Source organism: Phaseolus vulgaris, chromosome 11 (genome assembly GCF_051622355.1).
Source record: "Phaseolus vulgaris cultivar YP4 chromosome 11, ASM5162235v1, whole genome shotgun sequence".
Classification (NCBI taxonomy): domain Eukaryota; kingdom Viridiplantae; phylum Streptophyta; class Magnoliopsida; order Fabales; family Fabaceae; genus Phaseolus; species Phaseolus vulgaris.
The window spans coordinates 3,184,052-3,199,802 of NC_143508.1; the positions used below are offsets into that span (position 1 = coordinate 3,184,052).

Here is a 15,751-nt window from a genome sequence, read left to right on the forward strand (position 1 = left end):
TTGAAATATAAATTTAAAACCAAATCTACCTTTTTGAAAAAGTATAACATTCCATTTCCTTTCCTTAATGCTCATGCATGCTTCAATTGTAGTCGGCAAGGCACTTGCTTTCAGTTCCACTCATCTTCCATAAAAAATAAACATGCTTTATTAGGTTAATTTTAAATAGATTACTTTTTTTTTTCTCTTCTTTTCAACATGATTCATGGCGGATGTTGAACATGAATGGACAATTAACCCTGTTTTTAATTCATCACTGTTAACGTCATAACCTTTTTAAGAACGAAATTACTAATACATTAGTTTAAAACTATATATCGATCGAGTATCAAAATCAACCGTAGCCCTACCAATAAAATATCATAGTACGAATTAATCGTGACCACTGTTAACTTCATTTACAAATATATTAAATGAAAAAATCATTTTAAGTTTGAAATCTGGAAACAATATTCACGTTATATCTTAACAATTGTTTATATGAGAATTCTTTTATAATTAACATATAAATCAGGGAATAATAATGTTTTCGATCTGGTGTCGGATTTAGGGAACGATTGCTCTTTTACTCCCTTCGGTAGGTTGCTATCGCTATCGTTAGTAACTTTCTGCTTCTCCTTCTTTCTCTCAATCGTCTGGTCTCACACAGGTTGGGATGGTACATGCAGAAGGCACTTTGACGATCAAGTTAATTAGGATGTCGACACTCAATTGTCAAAGTACTACTCTAGATAATGACGTTTCTGATTATTGGAATTTGCGCTATTTATATTATCTTAATGGATTTTTGTTGGTGGGCCGAATTAGGAGGTTGCTTCGTGTGTAAAATTGTACTAAATAACTCTTAATTATGATTTAACCCTGCTGACTTATCAACTCATGACTTATCGTCATGATCGGTTGGTCACAAATCGTCACGTGAATTTTTTATTATAATCAAATTGTCGAGTTCCTGACCGACTCAGTGAGATAAAAATAATTTGATAAATAATTAAATAAGTGATCATCTAATTTTCTCTAAAAGTGTGATGAGGTGATGAGAAGAAGCATATTCTAATTAATTTAATTACAACCTCAAAAAGCAATATCATTTTCCAAAGAGGGTACTATAGTATTTCTTTACGGCATGTGATGACTCAAATAGATAAAAAAAGAAGAAGAATATACTTGGTGGCAAATTATTACTTTAATTAGAAGTATTTAGAAAAAGATTTGGTTCATCCCCCATGGGCAACTTGGGTAAACTTTTTAATTTTATATAATATTTTATAATGAATAAAATTCACCTCATATTTAAAAAGAAAAGATAATACAGGACAATAATTATTTGTTCTGAACCACATGTGTAAGGTCCAGAGTGTAGGTCCAAGGTATGTACGTATATACTGTTTAGGCGCGCATGTGATGTACATGTATGGACCTCAAGATACATTCTCCGTATTCTCTTTCATTAATTTACTGAAACCATTTTATCGTATAAAAATATGAAGTCTGAAAATAGATAAAACTTAAAAAAAATAATTATTAATCTTAATAAACGTATGATAAAAGAAAATATTAATTTTCATCCTTATCGACAACAATCAAGTGCCAAGTATTTGGTAAGAAGTGATGCGGAAATTGGTGGAGAAAAGAGAGAGAAAGTTTTTCTTTCTTCCAACGTGGGTCCCTTTTTGAAATTAGGGTTTTCATTTTCAATACGTTTTGGGATTTATATACAAGTTACAACTGACCTGCAGCTTAGCATTTATTTATGAAGTCGACTCATTCAGAATTATACTTTTTATTTTTTTAAATTTAATTAAACTTTAATTTTGTGATAAATTTATTTATTTATTGAATATTAAAAGAATTAATTTAATAACTTATTGTCTAGTTATGACTGTTTTTTGTAATTTTGTAGTTATAACAAATAATTTTCATTTTATTATTGAATGAAAGTAAATGAAAAAAAAAACAAAACGAAATTTTAATATTAATCACAAAACTACATTTAATATTAACATTAAATAATATGTAAAAACAATGAGATAAAGTAATAGTTATATTATCTCAAAAAATTAAATGAAAAATTCAATATAGAATATAGAGAATGAATATAAATATCTTTTATATCTTATTTTTAAATTGGAAACAACAAAAACATATTTTTTATATTAAATTTTAATAATATTATCTTTTTTGACTTTTTTTTAATAAAATTTTTTTAATAAATATTTGAGTGGATATCTATAATGCATCAAATGACATACAAATTTAATAGCCATAATATGTGAGTATGGAGTTTTAACCGACAAATGTCTATAATAAACTAACATCTTTTTCATCTTTTAATGCAAGTGGACCTGTGGGGCTTCATTTTGATTAATGAGTTTTTTTCTTTAACTATCCCAATCGAACTGAATTTCAGAAAATAAAATTAATATTTATTAATTTTAAAAAAAATTATAAAGTTCAATTCCAGCTTTAGCCAATAAAAATACATCTAGTTTAAAAAATTGTTTAATTAGCAATGAGATTATCCTTAATAGGGACACAGCATTTCAATTAAAAAAATAATTTTGCAGAGTACAGCAACAGATTTTTTTTTTTTGTTTTTTTTTTGTTGACAGAAGTGGAAGCAACAATTTCTTTGTGGCGTTGCGTCCCTTTATATATTATCTTATATGTTAAGGATCTTTGTCATAATTAAAAAATATATATTAGAAGTGACCTAAATGTGATGTGAGAAAGAGATGTTTCGTGGAAAAGATCATTAATGCTTTCGTCAACATCTCTTCAACATAATTGTTGGTCTAAATTTTGTAGATGAGATATTTTTAAATATCTTAAGAAGAAATAAAAGTAACTTTTCTTTCAGCAAAATTTGGACTTGTTTTTTTTTTTAAAGAAAAACACTTTTGATTATTATCATTATCACATTACACTAACGGACAATAAAATTTGTAAAACTTTAAAAATAACTTTTGATAAAAGTAGGATAATTAAAATGATACTATAATATTTTATTATTAAAATAGAAATTTATATAAATAAAAAATAGCTATTCAAGTTTTGTTATAAAATAATTATATTGTTGAAGAAACCTTTCTTCTCTTATTTGCATTTTTTTTAGATTTTTACCTCATATTTTGTTATATTGATGATCAAATATTACATTTTCACTCCTAACCGTTAATATAGCAAAGTTGTTTAATCAGATTTTTGTTTAGAGTGAGATTCTTTTTGTTTGTGTTTTCTTTAAGTTAATTTTGAGTTTTTCTATTCGCTTGGGTAAACGTGTTGAGCATATGGTACACGTGTCTTTAAAATTAATATTTTTTTATATAAAAACTTTTATGTTAGGCATCACTATGCAACTTGACATCCTAGTTAAACTGACACCTCTTTAAGATTAATATTTCTTAGTGCAGGGTCTTAGCGATGTGTTCAGATAATTAATCAGAAGTCTGTAATGTCGGTTAGACTATCATATTTTCTTTAGGGGTTGAAACTCTTTGTGAGTGTTCATCAGGTGAGTTTTTAGAACTTTGGGTTAGAGGATATGGATGTGAATGTGACGTGGTCACAAATTCCAAAATTCTCTTGTAGGGTTTGTTTTTTAAGTGAAATAAATGCTATTTGATGAAAATAGTTTGAAGTTAAACAATTTGATAATTGGTTGATTATTTCAATTGATTGTGAAATGTATTTTGAAGTTGAATGGTATGTTGATGAGTAAAATGAACCACGAATCATATGAAAATGTGATTACGACATAGTATTCTTTAAGAAAAGAAATGTCGTGTTGAGATTGTTATGATGCTCATTGATTAGGGATTCGTATGGAAGAAGATATCTTGAATATACTAGTACAATGAAATCATATAAATAAATATTATGAGGTGGTGAGAGTCATAGAAAGTTCATACGATTGAATATGCAATTTGAAAAGAATAATTGGTTTAACATATCATATGGAATGACTTTGTCATGTGAAGTGATTTGAATAAGGTATTCATATGTATATATACTCGTGTGAAAAGATACACAACGAATATAGTATAACATCTACAAATCTTAATTTAAATCAATGCACGAGTCTTGAAATAAAGTCAAGTGTATGTGTAGATGATAGTGAACTTTTAACATAAACGTGATATTGATTTATGTTAGAGAATATATAACATAAATGATATAAAAAAAAACAAAGTACGATAATTCATATGTTTTTTAGTATATTCATTAAATTCAAAAGTTTTTTTTTTAAAAAGAATATAACTTACTATATATTTCTTATTTTTTTTTATTTTTAAAAAAATTGATCATATATTAATATAGAAGTATTGATTACATGATTACATGAATCTCAAAAACAAAAAGGTGAGAAGTTAGAATAAAAAATAAAAAAGTCTTTTTGTCTTAAATATATAATAGTTTTTTCTATAAAAAAATATATTTTTAATAATATACTATCATGAGTATAGAAATTATATATATATAATTTTTATGATGATGAGGAAGTTACAAAAAGTGAGAGTGAAATTAGATGATTTCGCACTTTTCCTATGTGATATGATAGTGATAAAATGATGTATTTGTAATTTAGCAGACATGAGGAGAAAAAAAAAACAAAAAAGAGGATAAAAAAACAGAAACAGCTGTCTTGTACGGTACGTGTGTTAAAGACAGCCCATGTGATTGTGTCCCGCCTGATAAAGGCCGTAAGTGTGGGCCAAACAATAACCATAACTTCTACTTTCTATTAAACTATTTTTCATAAGAGTTCCCAAAATTAAAATATTATATTTTCAATTTCATTTTACTATTTTAAATATTATTAATTTGTTTTTGAAATTAATATAATTTCTGTCGTTAGATTTAAAAATATTTCAAAAATATATTATTAAATTTTAAAATAATTTATTTAGTAGTGTGAACCCTATTATTACGACTACAGAAATGAATTAAAGTATGTAAATAAATTTTTGAATGCAGAGTTCATAACATTATAAATTGTTAGGTTTAAATTCACTTTTCTTATTCATCAATCATGGACTGCGTTTTTCTCATCTTTTTTGATAACTAATAAGATAAGATGTTGCGCCTATAAAATCAGCACTCTCATATACACCACATGATCATCGCAAACCTACCATTTATTTTATTCAACAAATAATGATTACGAGTGTGTTCATTTTTTTCATTCTCACACTTATTAATATGTTACATTTTATTCATGAAGATTCGAATTCGAAAAAATATACTTTAACATCTCTTATATTTTGATTTTATAGTTTTAGAATAAAAAATATAATAAAAAATAAATTTATAGTTAAGTGGTATAGAAAATCTATTAAAAAATATTATTATTGATTGTGAAGTGGGGTAGAAAAAGTGTTGAATATGAAAGTATCCTGACCGTTCGAGTTTATTGTTTTCTAGCCAATTAAATACTAATAATTATTTTTGTTCTAGTCAACTAAAAAATTACTAATAATTAAATAGTTATATTATTTTAATTTTTGAACTTTTTTTTTCATTTTTCTTGATTTGGTTTAGTTGTGCTAAGAGGAGAATAAAAAAATTGAAATTGAATGAAGATAAGATGAGAGTTTGTATGGCTGGAGCAGGCGTGTATATCATCATTCACAGATCAGACATCAGTGCTTTGTCTTATCAACAATCAAACTCCAACGTTAAAGATGAGACCAAACTCAGTTTATTGTTTTTGTTACGGAAAAAACTTAAAGAAAAAGGAAAGTAGAAAAGAGAAAGATGATTGCTTTACTTGGCACGTGAGACATAAAATACAAAGAGAAAGATAAAGAAAACAAAAACAAAATATTATGTAAGTTATGTAAAAAGTAAAAGAATATAAATACTTCGTTCTTTATTTCTTTCTTAACCAAATAAATTAGTGAAAATATATTTAGTAATGTTATTTAACAATTCTATCAACTATCAAACAATATTATTTTATATATAAATATATATATATATATTAAATCATATACAATTTCAATTTATTTATTACATATTTATTATAAATTAAGTGTTTATTTTTCCGTCAAAAGCTAGTTATTAGTATCATATATCTCAAACACTTTATTCTACTTCTAAAGTTACATGTTATGAGTTATTAGTATCATATATCTCAAACACTTTATTCTACTTCTATGAGACTCACATGATAAATTATACTAAACAAATATGCACCTATCATACTTTATTCACTAAGTTGTCATCACAATAAAGTTAAAACTTAGTTCACTCATATTATATGATAAATCTATTTCACCTGCTTTACACAATTAGTTTCACATCAAATACTAAGTTATTGGAATCTTTTTTACTCTCACCGTCTAATATTTTTCTCATTTTTTTATGTATATGATTTCAATATTAGTAAGGTCAAAATATCTCATTCACAAATCTCCAATTTAATATATCACCTACATCTCAACATAGTACTCCCTCTATGAAAATAATTATCACTAAAAAAGAAATTAATTATAACAAAGATTTTTTAAGACATGTTATGATAACTTCAGTAAAGAGAGGCACAAACCAGGGGTTCCTAATAAGTCTCGGTGGTTTTCTAAGAAACCGCACTAAATTTTTTATTTTCCACAATATATTTTTCAATCTCTCATTTTTACACACTTCTTGCAACTTTTTACATCCTTACGGAGTTTTGTGTTTTTTTACACGCACAATGGTTGTTTGCTCTTCATCTCCAAATCATCTCAAATATTTCAATATTTAACTCTTAATCGAAGCTCCATCATTTCAATAGAAGTTCTTATTTGATATTCATTTTCATTTTGCCCAATTTGATTTCTCAAAATTGTTTTTCATTTTCTCCATTTCTCATGCTCTAAATCTCCATTTTCTAAACTGCTATGTGTTTACTTGATGTTTAATCGGAATGAACGAGTTAATGGAAGTAGATATGGAACTAACCAATGTTGTTTGAGGATAGAAGATCAAAGCGTGTGATTGAATGTGCCTTATTTTCTCACTTTTTAAAATTTCATTTTGACCTCGTGTTTTGCAGACTATACCCGTTAATCCATTGAATGATCAATGTATGAAAGCGGTGGGATTCCCCCCAAACAAGTAGCTCCAAGGTTATCAAACCCTAGGGTTAACATGTAAACCTTTACGAGTTTAAGAGTCCACTGAAGGGTCACGAGTTGACTCATGAGTAGACTCATTTTTTAGTAAACTCCCAGTAGACTCGGTCAAACTTAGTGAACTCGGTGCAAACTCACGATTTCAAGACTGAGTCACCAAGTTTTGAAAAAAATTCCAAAGCGGTTTTCATCATCGTCACCGCTAGTCGTCATCGTCCTCACCTCGTCGCACTGCGTTGCACGCCTTGCAGGTTTTTTGAGACTTTTTTTTAGGATTGAAAAATTAGGACATATTGAGTTTATGATTAGGGATCTTTATATTGGATTAGGATTATGGATCTTTAAATTGGGTTGATTGGGTTTAAAATAATTTTTAGGTTGGACTTGAGAATTTTTGGGCAGAGTGAGATTTTTAGATAGATTAAGTTTTTTTTTTAGATTTTTAACAAATTGGTTTGAGATTTTTTTTTAATTAGTTGGATTAATTTTATTTTTTTTTATAAAATAGACTTACAAGTCAGATTTATAAACCTCACACAACTCTAAATAGACTCTAAAGTTTCATAACCTTCAATACCTCCAATTATAACTTTTGTTTTAGTAATCACAAAATTATTAAATTGTTTTAGGGTTTGATATTGATAGGGTGAGTTTGGTGCTTCGCACTATCCAATGGATGAAAGTGGCCATTTTCTTGACACATAAACAGGCTGGCTTGGCTCTATTGATAATTTTTTGGTGGGAAATAGTTGATAATTCTTAGTTTTCAACTTAAAACTTCACCATCCAAACTGACTTATTCTGAGTGCTCTTTTTTAGTTAAAAAAAAGTAAAGTTTGGTTGAACTTAAGATTGTAACTTAAGTTCAGTGAAAAATGAGTTTAATTTAACTTGATTTGTTTGAATAGCTTTATTGTAAATTACTTCTATAAAAATAGGAAGTTGTGGGAACGCATATAATACAACCTTAAATAAGAAGTTCCTGCCAGCTTGTTATACAAAAAATGTTTTACGAAAATGGTCGTTTAATAGTTTAGTGTTTAATAAACATTTTTAATGGTAGATGATAATATAAACAGAAATGTAAGAACGTGGATGTCTAGATTTCAATTATTTCAGAAATTCCTTCTACTCTTGAGTCATTCCTATAACAAGACCATATTTTTTCAATTTATTGACAAACAAATTCCCTTCCATGTGCAACTCTTCTCTCTATCTAAGAATAAAAAAATCACACATACTTAACTAAGAAATAAATTAGGTTCAACGCCATAGGAGAAAGCTTTTATTGAACTAAAAGAGTCCTATTCAATTAATGTTGGAAATTTAATTAAGCTATTTTTTTATTAAATGAAGATTTTTTTTTTGATCTCATGACATCATTAGCGTCAATCACTCTATCCGAGATATTATCCACTTTGAAGTTTCATCATAGTTTTGTTCTTAAAAGATGTTTAGATGGATTAAGGAAGGAAAAAATATATAAATTGTTATTAATCTTAATTCTTAAATGATGTGGAATATATTAAACGTACCAGAACACCTTTAAAAAATAGGTATAATTACCTTTTTAGTCCGTACATTTAGGATTAATATTCAATTTAATACAATGTTTTTTAAAAAATTACTTTGGTTCCAAAGTTTTGAAAAAAGTCTACAATTTGGTCCCTTCTATTAAATTTCTACTAACAACGTTAATTGGTGATGATTATATAATGTGTCAAATTTATGTACAACTGCAATCTAATGCTTTGTTTGGATGAGAAAGTGGAAATGAGGGAGTGAATTTGAGATGATTTGAAGGGAAATTGTAAAGAAAGTTAAGGTGTTTGGTATAAGGTAAATAGAATGAAAAGTGTAGGGAAAATTTATGAAAGTTTGTGAGTGATGTGATAAGTATGATTAAAATTATATTTTTTTAATTGATAAGAATGTAAGTTTACAAATTTACCCTTATATCTAAAAATTGTTAAAAAATTAATTTGATTTATTTATTTACAAATTATAATTATTTTAATTAAGATATTATTTAAATATTTATAATTATAAATATTTTGATAAAAGCTTATTTTTACATTAAATATATTATTATTTTTATCTTTATTTTTTGTAATTAATATAATTATTATATAAATTTATTATTATATTATTAAAAAATATTTTTTATTTTTATTTATATTTATAATGTATTATGTATAATATTATTAATTATGTTATTTTATAATAATTATTTCTTATAATTTTATTATAATTTTATATTTAAATTATAAATTTATTTTAAATAATAATAATAATAATTTAAGTGTAAAATGAAAAGGACAAGAAAATAAATTGTAATTAATTAATTAATTAAATAAATATATATTTATTTAATAAATTGTATCTTTCTTCGCAATTAAGCAAAAAAAGTTTTTATGGAAAAAAAAATTCAATTTCCATGTGCTTTTGGCTCTATCTGTATTGGTTTTGACACTTTCTTCACAAATAGTAAATACCTTCTTTCCATCGCCCTGAATAAACAGGGCCTAAGTGTAATCCCTCCTCTTCCCTCCATCAATTCTCCCCAATTGCATCAGAGCCTCCATCCTTTCCCCTTCCATCAACACTTCTCCTGTTTCTCTAGCATTAAATCAATTTTTCGCACTAAACAATTTGCAGATGTAGATGAATTATATGAATTCAGTTAAGAGTATGGCATGTCATCATCAATGCCAAAGACATATTATTAGAATTCCAGTAGTTGTTCAGGTTCTTCTAGTCCAATCTCAATGATTGGGTTAAAATAATTTCCTGTTATCAAACAATTTCTCTTCTACTCATATTTCTTTGCCCAATTCTGCTACTATAAATACTTTGAAAGTCATACGTGATACTGAAATATAGCGTTTTTCTCCATCCCCAATGAATCTGCCTCAGGTCTTAGGTGTGAATTCACTTGCATTTCGGCATCAAGTCTCAAGTCTCATGGATGTCGACGGCGTGTCAAGCTTACCAGATTTCGCTGTCGATGATGCGATGACCTCTTATGCGTTGAGCACTAGTACACCAACCACCACAACTGTTCCCACGACTAGAAGGCACCAAAGAGAGGCCATCGCGAGGGAGAAGCCCATTGTGAAGGCTGTGAAGATCGTGAAGGTCAGAAAACCCTAAAATCGAAGAAGGGAAAAACACTTTGGTCAATCATTGAGATGAAACACTATAATCGGCAAAGGAAAAAACATTTTAAATCCCCACTAGTTTCGGGTCAAAATCAAAGCGATGAGGATGAAGGATGGAGTGGCGGTCCTGATGGGGAATAATGGATGGAGGGAAGAAGAAAAAACCATAACAGTTGGTGCCTACGTGTAGCGTCCAAGTTTGCATATTAATGACATTATGTGTACCAAATCATCATCATCATCAGTTAAAAAAGACCAAATTACATATTTTTTTAAAATTTTTTGAAATCAAATTGATTTTTTTAAAATCACTGTAATAAATTGAATATTGACATTAAATATAAAAACTAAAAAAAATAATTATACTAAAAAATAAAAACATATTTTTAATTACGAGCTTCAATTGGTCAAGCAAGCAGATAAGACATTTATATTATATATATATATATATATATATATTAAATTTTAATACAGAAGAAAACTTGTGACACTTTCTTTTTGTAAATAAATTAAATTTTAAATTCTGTAACCTGTTATCTTAATAAAACATTGCTAAGATTGTTTTTCCCACGAAGTTCAGAAATTCATTCATTCACTATTTTTGTGTCAGTGTGTGACCGTGAGGTTTTTCCAACACCCCTCATCGTTCCCATCTTTCAAATTAAATAGTTAATAAACATTTTTTTGCTCTGTTGTTCGCTTTGCGCACCGTCCTCTGTTGCGAGCTTGAATCATCTTCAGCTTCAGCTACAGCTACTTACGCTTTTTCCAACGTTTCGTTTACCCTTTTAGGTCTGAGCGAAACCCAGTATGTCATCTGCCACGGAGGATAAAAAAGTTTCGATTTTCCTTTGATTGGCATAAGGGAGCAAAGAGGGTACTGAAGCAATGTGTAGAACGATCGCGTTTCTCGTTCACCCACGAGTCCTCCTTCTCTTCCTTGTTCTCTCAATTTTCCTCATTTTCACGTATACTGGTTCTACTACTACTTATGATTCTACTACTCCAAAACTGGTGCGCCATTTAACTATTATCCTTATTGTTGTTATTCGGATCTGTTTTGGGCAATTGGGCCAGGTTTCAGGCATAATGCTGGTATTAGTGTGAGTTTGATGGTGTTTGGTACTTTTTCTTTTCAGTTTGTTTGCACTGATCTGAACGTTCCATTCCAATCGTTTGGCGCGTTGTTTGTATCTGTATTTCCATCTTTACTTTCTTTTTTTCTTATAGAAGGAAATGAAAATGCGCGTTTTTGTCTTTTTAATTTTGCTTACATTATCTGTGATGGCTCACTAGGAAGTGCGCATCTAAAACAAAACTCTTATAATGTAATTGAATGGTATTGCTTTCGGATGCATTTTAAATTTTGCCAATGTAATTATTCTTATTTTTGTTGGCTTCCCTTCTATACAATTTGATTGGTGATGAAGCTCTCATGACTCGATTCTGTGGATTGTGCTATAGCTGTGTAGCATGCTTATGCATTATGATCTGTTCCTTCTTCATTTTAGAGTAGAAGTTGCTTAAGGATATTTTTGGGTGGATTAGTCTATGAGTACCAGGTGTATGAACCTAGGTAATGTATTTCAACTAACATCCGCATACTAGTAGAAAATTAAGTAGCTTCATGGGCAAAATCGGGTTTAGCTGCGAAGAAATTGCATCAAGGGAGGGGGGACATGGCAAATATTAGCTAGTTTGAAAAGCCATCCATCTCTACAGACCGATTTTGTTTACACGTTCGTGCCTTGTTTGGTTTTAGAAAGAAGATAATGGACATTCAAAAGGAGGTGGAGCACGGAGGGTGTTATTACCCATGATTCCTTTAATTACTAGTGACTGGGTATCTATACTTTAGGGTCCAAAGCACGAGATGCATTTAGTGCTGATAGAAGGATGTGAAGACAGGGTAAGAGGTTAGGATAGCGTATGGGTAGAAGAATGTGACATAAATAGAAAGAGGAAGGTATTTTGATGAGAAAAGCAAAAAAATGTTCTAGTCCAAGGGCAAGCAATACTGCCAGAGTTAACTTTATCCTTTGATTTCAGTTTGAGTCTTCAGCTGAAATCAAACCATCATGTCTTCTGTTCAAACTTCCTCGTTCCCAGCTTATCATGATCATTCCCTGCTTTTGGTGTGTTACCCTGAGTTATATTTGAATGAATTTCAGTTTAGGTTTGTATTGTCAAAAATTGGAACCTGCTTCTTTAGTTGTGGTGGTAGCTCTCTATTTGGTATAGGTTCATTGATTAAAGTTGTATCTCGTGTCACATTCTAAATATAAGAGGTTTTCTTCATCCACTTTATCATATGTGGATCTGTGTTGAGAGCACAATTGATTAACACTAAATATCCATGAACATTAAGGTATGACTCATGTATTAACGAGAATAATCTTAAAAACTATCTCATTTAAGAGTAAATCCTAAAAACGTTCTATTGTAAGAATAGTTTCTAAAAATATTTTCATTCAAGACAATGATTTAGATTTATAATACAGCATTAGATTAGGAGTTTATTAATTTGTATAAATAAATGTTATTGCTTTAGTCTTTGAATAAGATCATTGTATCAAATTTTTGTACTTATATATCGAGGTTATTTTCTTTTTGTCATCTCTCTTTCTATGTAAAACCTTGTAATTTCAACATAAGGTCATCCGTAAATTTTTCCAGCTTATGATTTCCATCTTAACTGATAAACTTTTCCCGTTTCTGATGTAGGTTGTTGAGGAGAAAATAGAAGAGGTTCATGAAATTACACATAGAGTATTCTTGGACATTGATATTGATAAACAGCGTTTAGGTTGTCTAGCAATACTTTAGAAACTTTACCCTATGCAATCATTTGAATTAATTTGACTCACAAAATAACTCCTGCAGGTAGGATAGTGATTGGATTATATGGCCAAGTTGTACCGAAAACTGTGGGTATGTCAATGTTCTTCTATTTCAAGTTCTCTTTTTTGCAGCTTAATTGCTTAAAGAATATGAATTTTCATTTTGCCCGAACCAAGAGTTAGCTTCTTTAGTAGAAAATGTAATGTTTGTAGATATTCATTTTCTTTCACACTTTTGTAGAGGGTGTCTAGACTTCAGTTATTTCTGTTCATTCAAAACTTAAATGTGCTTGATGAAGGTTTCTGTTGGATATATATGCTATTTACACATTGTAACGTTTACCTATACTTTACAACAGTGCAATTTCTAATGACTGAATTTTCTTTCTGCAGAAAATTTTATAGCTTTGTGTACAGGTAGCTGTAGTCTCTTCTTCATCTTGTTATTAATTTAATTCCAACTGGTCCTTGCACTGATTAGGAGTGTTCCATGTTGTGTAGGGCGGAAAGAAAAGAGTGAAAATGGTGTAAAGCTTCATTACAAAGGGGGGACACCATTTCATCGGATAGTATCTGGTTTTGTGATTCAGGGTGGAGACATTGTTCATCATGATGGTAAAGGGTCTGAATCTATTTATGGTGGCACCTTTCCTGATGAGAATTTCAAGATTAAACATTCTCATGCTGGTGTGTAAAAAATTGCTTGGTTGCATTGCAAGCATTTCGTTTTATTATCAATATTTTAGAACTTGATGTTTTTCTGTCATTTTCAAGATGTGTTTGACTTGTTTATATGAAATTTACTCCCATGATTTCAGGCGTTGTCTCTATGGCAAATTCAGGACCTGACTCCAATGGCTCACAGTTTTTCATTACCACGGTGAAGGCCAGTTGGTAAGTTATTTTTGTTCTGATATTGCATGGTTTTGACAATTTCTAGACTGAGGAACAGATGCAGTTGGATTAAGGTCTCATAGGTTAAGTGCAGTCTTTTAAAGGTTTACAACACGCATGTATCAAACAAGTATTTTTTTTTATGGAAAACAGGAAAAACTATTAATCTGGATCAAGTAGTTGATTTTACTTAAGTGGGACTCCAACAAATAGACTCTACCTTTGAATTTGTGACTATAAAGGAAAGATATATGCTGATTGTGTCATCATCAGTAGTTAATACTTATTAGTATGTTATGATGTCAATTTAGATGTAAACATTGCAGGTTGGATGGAGAGCATGTTGTATTTGGCAAGGTTGTAGAAGGCATGGATATTGTGTATGCAATTGAAGGGGGAGCTGGAACCTACAGTGGAAAACCCAGAAAGAAGGTAGTGATAGCAGACTCTGGGGAGATACCCAAGAGTGAGTGGGATGAGGAAAGTTGAACTTCCTCCATGGCACATGCTTGGGTTATGGTATTGCAAAACTATTATTTGGTTTGATTCAAGATCTAAACCATGGTTTACAAAATATAGTCCAAACACCCAATTTGACTTAAAAGAGATTGTTATTGCCAAAAATATACTGAAATCCAGTTTCTTTTATATGTGACAGTCTTAGCAACATACTGTATTTGGTGTTTTTTTAGTCTGTTTATGTTTTTCTGTTTATTATATTTTTTAAAGGCCATTTTTGTGTATCTATATTTAACACAGCCTTCTGTTATTGAACAAGGGAAAGAATTATTTTATTCAAATATTTTTTTTTGCCACACGTTTTATAACTAGCACACATAGCTGATTTGATTCAATCCTTCTATTTCTCTTTCATTGTAAAAGAAAATGTGTAGTAAAAGAAAATGGACAGTAAAAGAAAATGTACAAAAGTTACATACACTTATAAGTTATCTACTTGGACAAGTAGCTTTAACGACAGTTAATTTTCACTAGATGCTAAATTCTTGTTGCTATGAGAGGCTAATGTTTGCTCTTAACGATTTTATTTGTCTTAAGAGTTAATTCCAATGCCGAGCTTAGTGTATTTTGTTCTCTCCGTGTTATATCGATAAAATTTATCAATATGATTTTAATTGAATAAAATTTTGATATGAGGTAATTGGGAAAATGTTTGTTATGTTTTAGTAATATAACAAAGATTTTTTATTGTTTTAGTTAGATCGAAATAAGGAAAAACTAATAAAATATTAATTGATAAAGATTTTTTTTAAAAGATATAATTGTTATTATTTAATATCTTGTGATATTATTTTGAGGAAAAGTTCTATAAATAAAAGATTATTTTTTTAGTTAAAAGAGATATGCAATAGATGATATATTATGTTTTAACTGATTTTATTAAAAAAGAGATATGCAATAGATACTATAATGATATATTATGTTTTAACTGATTTTATCGTCGGATCTCGATCTCTAGTTTAACGAGAATATTTTAAAATTTGACAAATGTTTTCACAAGTATCATTTAATTTGGAAGTTTATCTAATACTATATACGATGATGAAAAAAAAATCTACATCTAAATAAATGAATAAACTTAAACCTACATATAATTTGATGCGTTTGAAGATAATAATTGTATTATATATAATATAAAAAAGTTATTAAAATGATTATTATTATTTATTTATACAAATAAATAAACAAATTTTTGTTAAATCTTAGAAGGCATTTTAAG

The 15,751-nt window shown here is 28.7% G+C and overlaps 1 protein-coding gene across 1 annotated transcript; it reads left to right on the forward strand.

Moving 5' to 3' along the window:
• Positions 1–10,848: 10,848 nt before the first annotated feature.
• On the forward strand, positions 10,849–14,828 carry LOC137825586 (peptidyl-prolyl cis-trans isomerase CYP21-1). Its single transcript, XM_068631290.2, has 7 exons — positions 10,849–11,293; positions 13,004–13,085; positions 13,163–13,210; positions 13,513–13,536; positions 13,621–13,806; positions 13,938–14,013; positions 14,340–14,828. Exons 1-7 carry the CDS (start codon positions 11,168–11,170, stop codon positions 14,500–14,502), a joined length of 705 nt encoding a protein of 234 aa, XP_068487391.1. The 5' UTR covers positions 10,849–11,167; the 3' UTR covers positions 14,503–14,828.
• Positions 14,829–15,751: the final 923 nt, after the last annotated feature.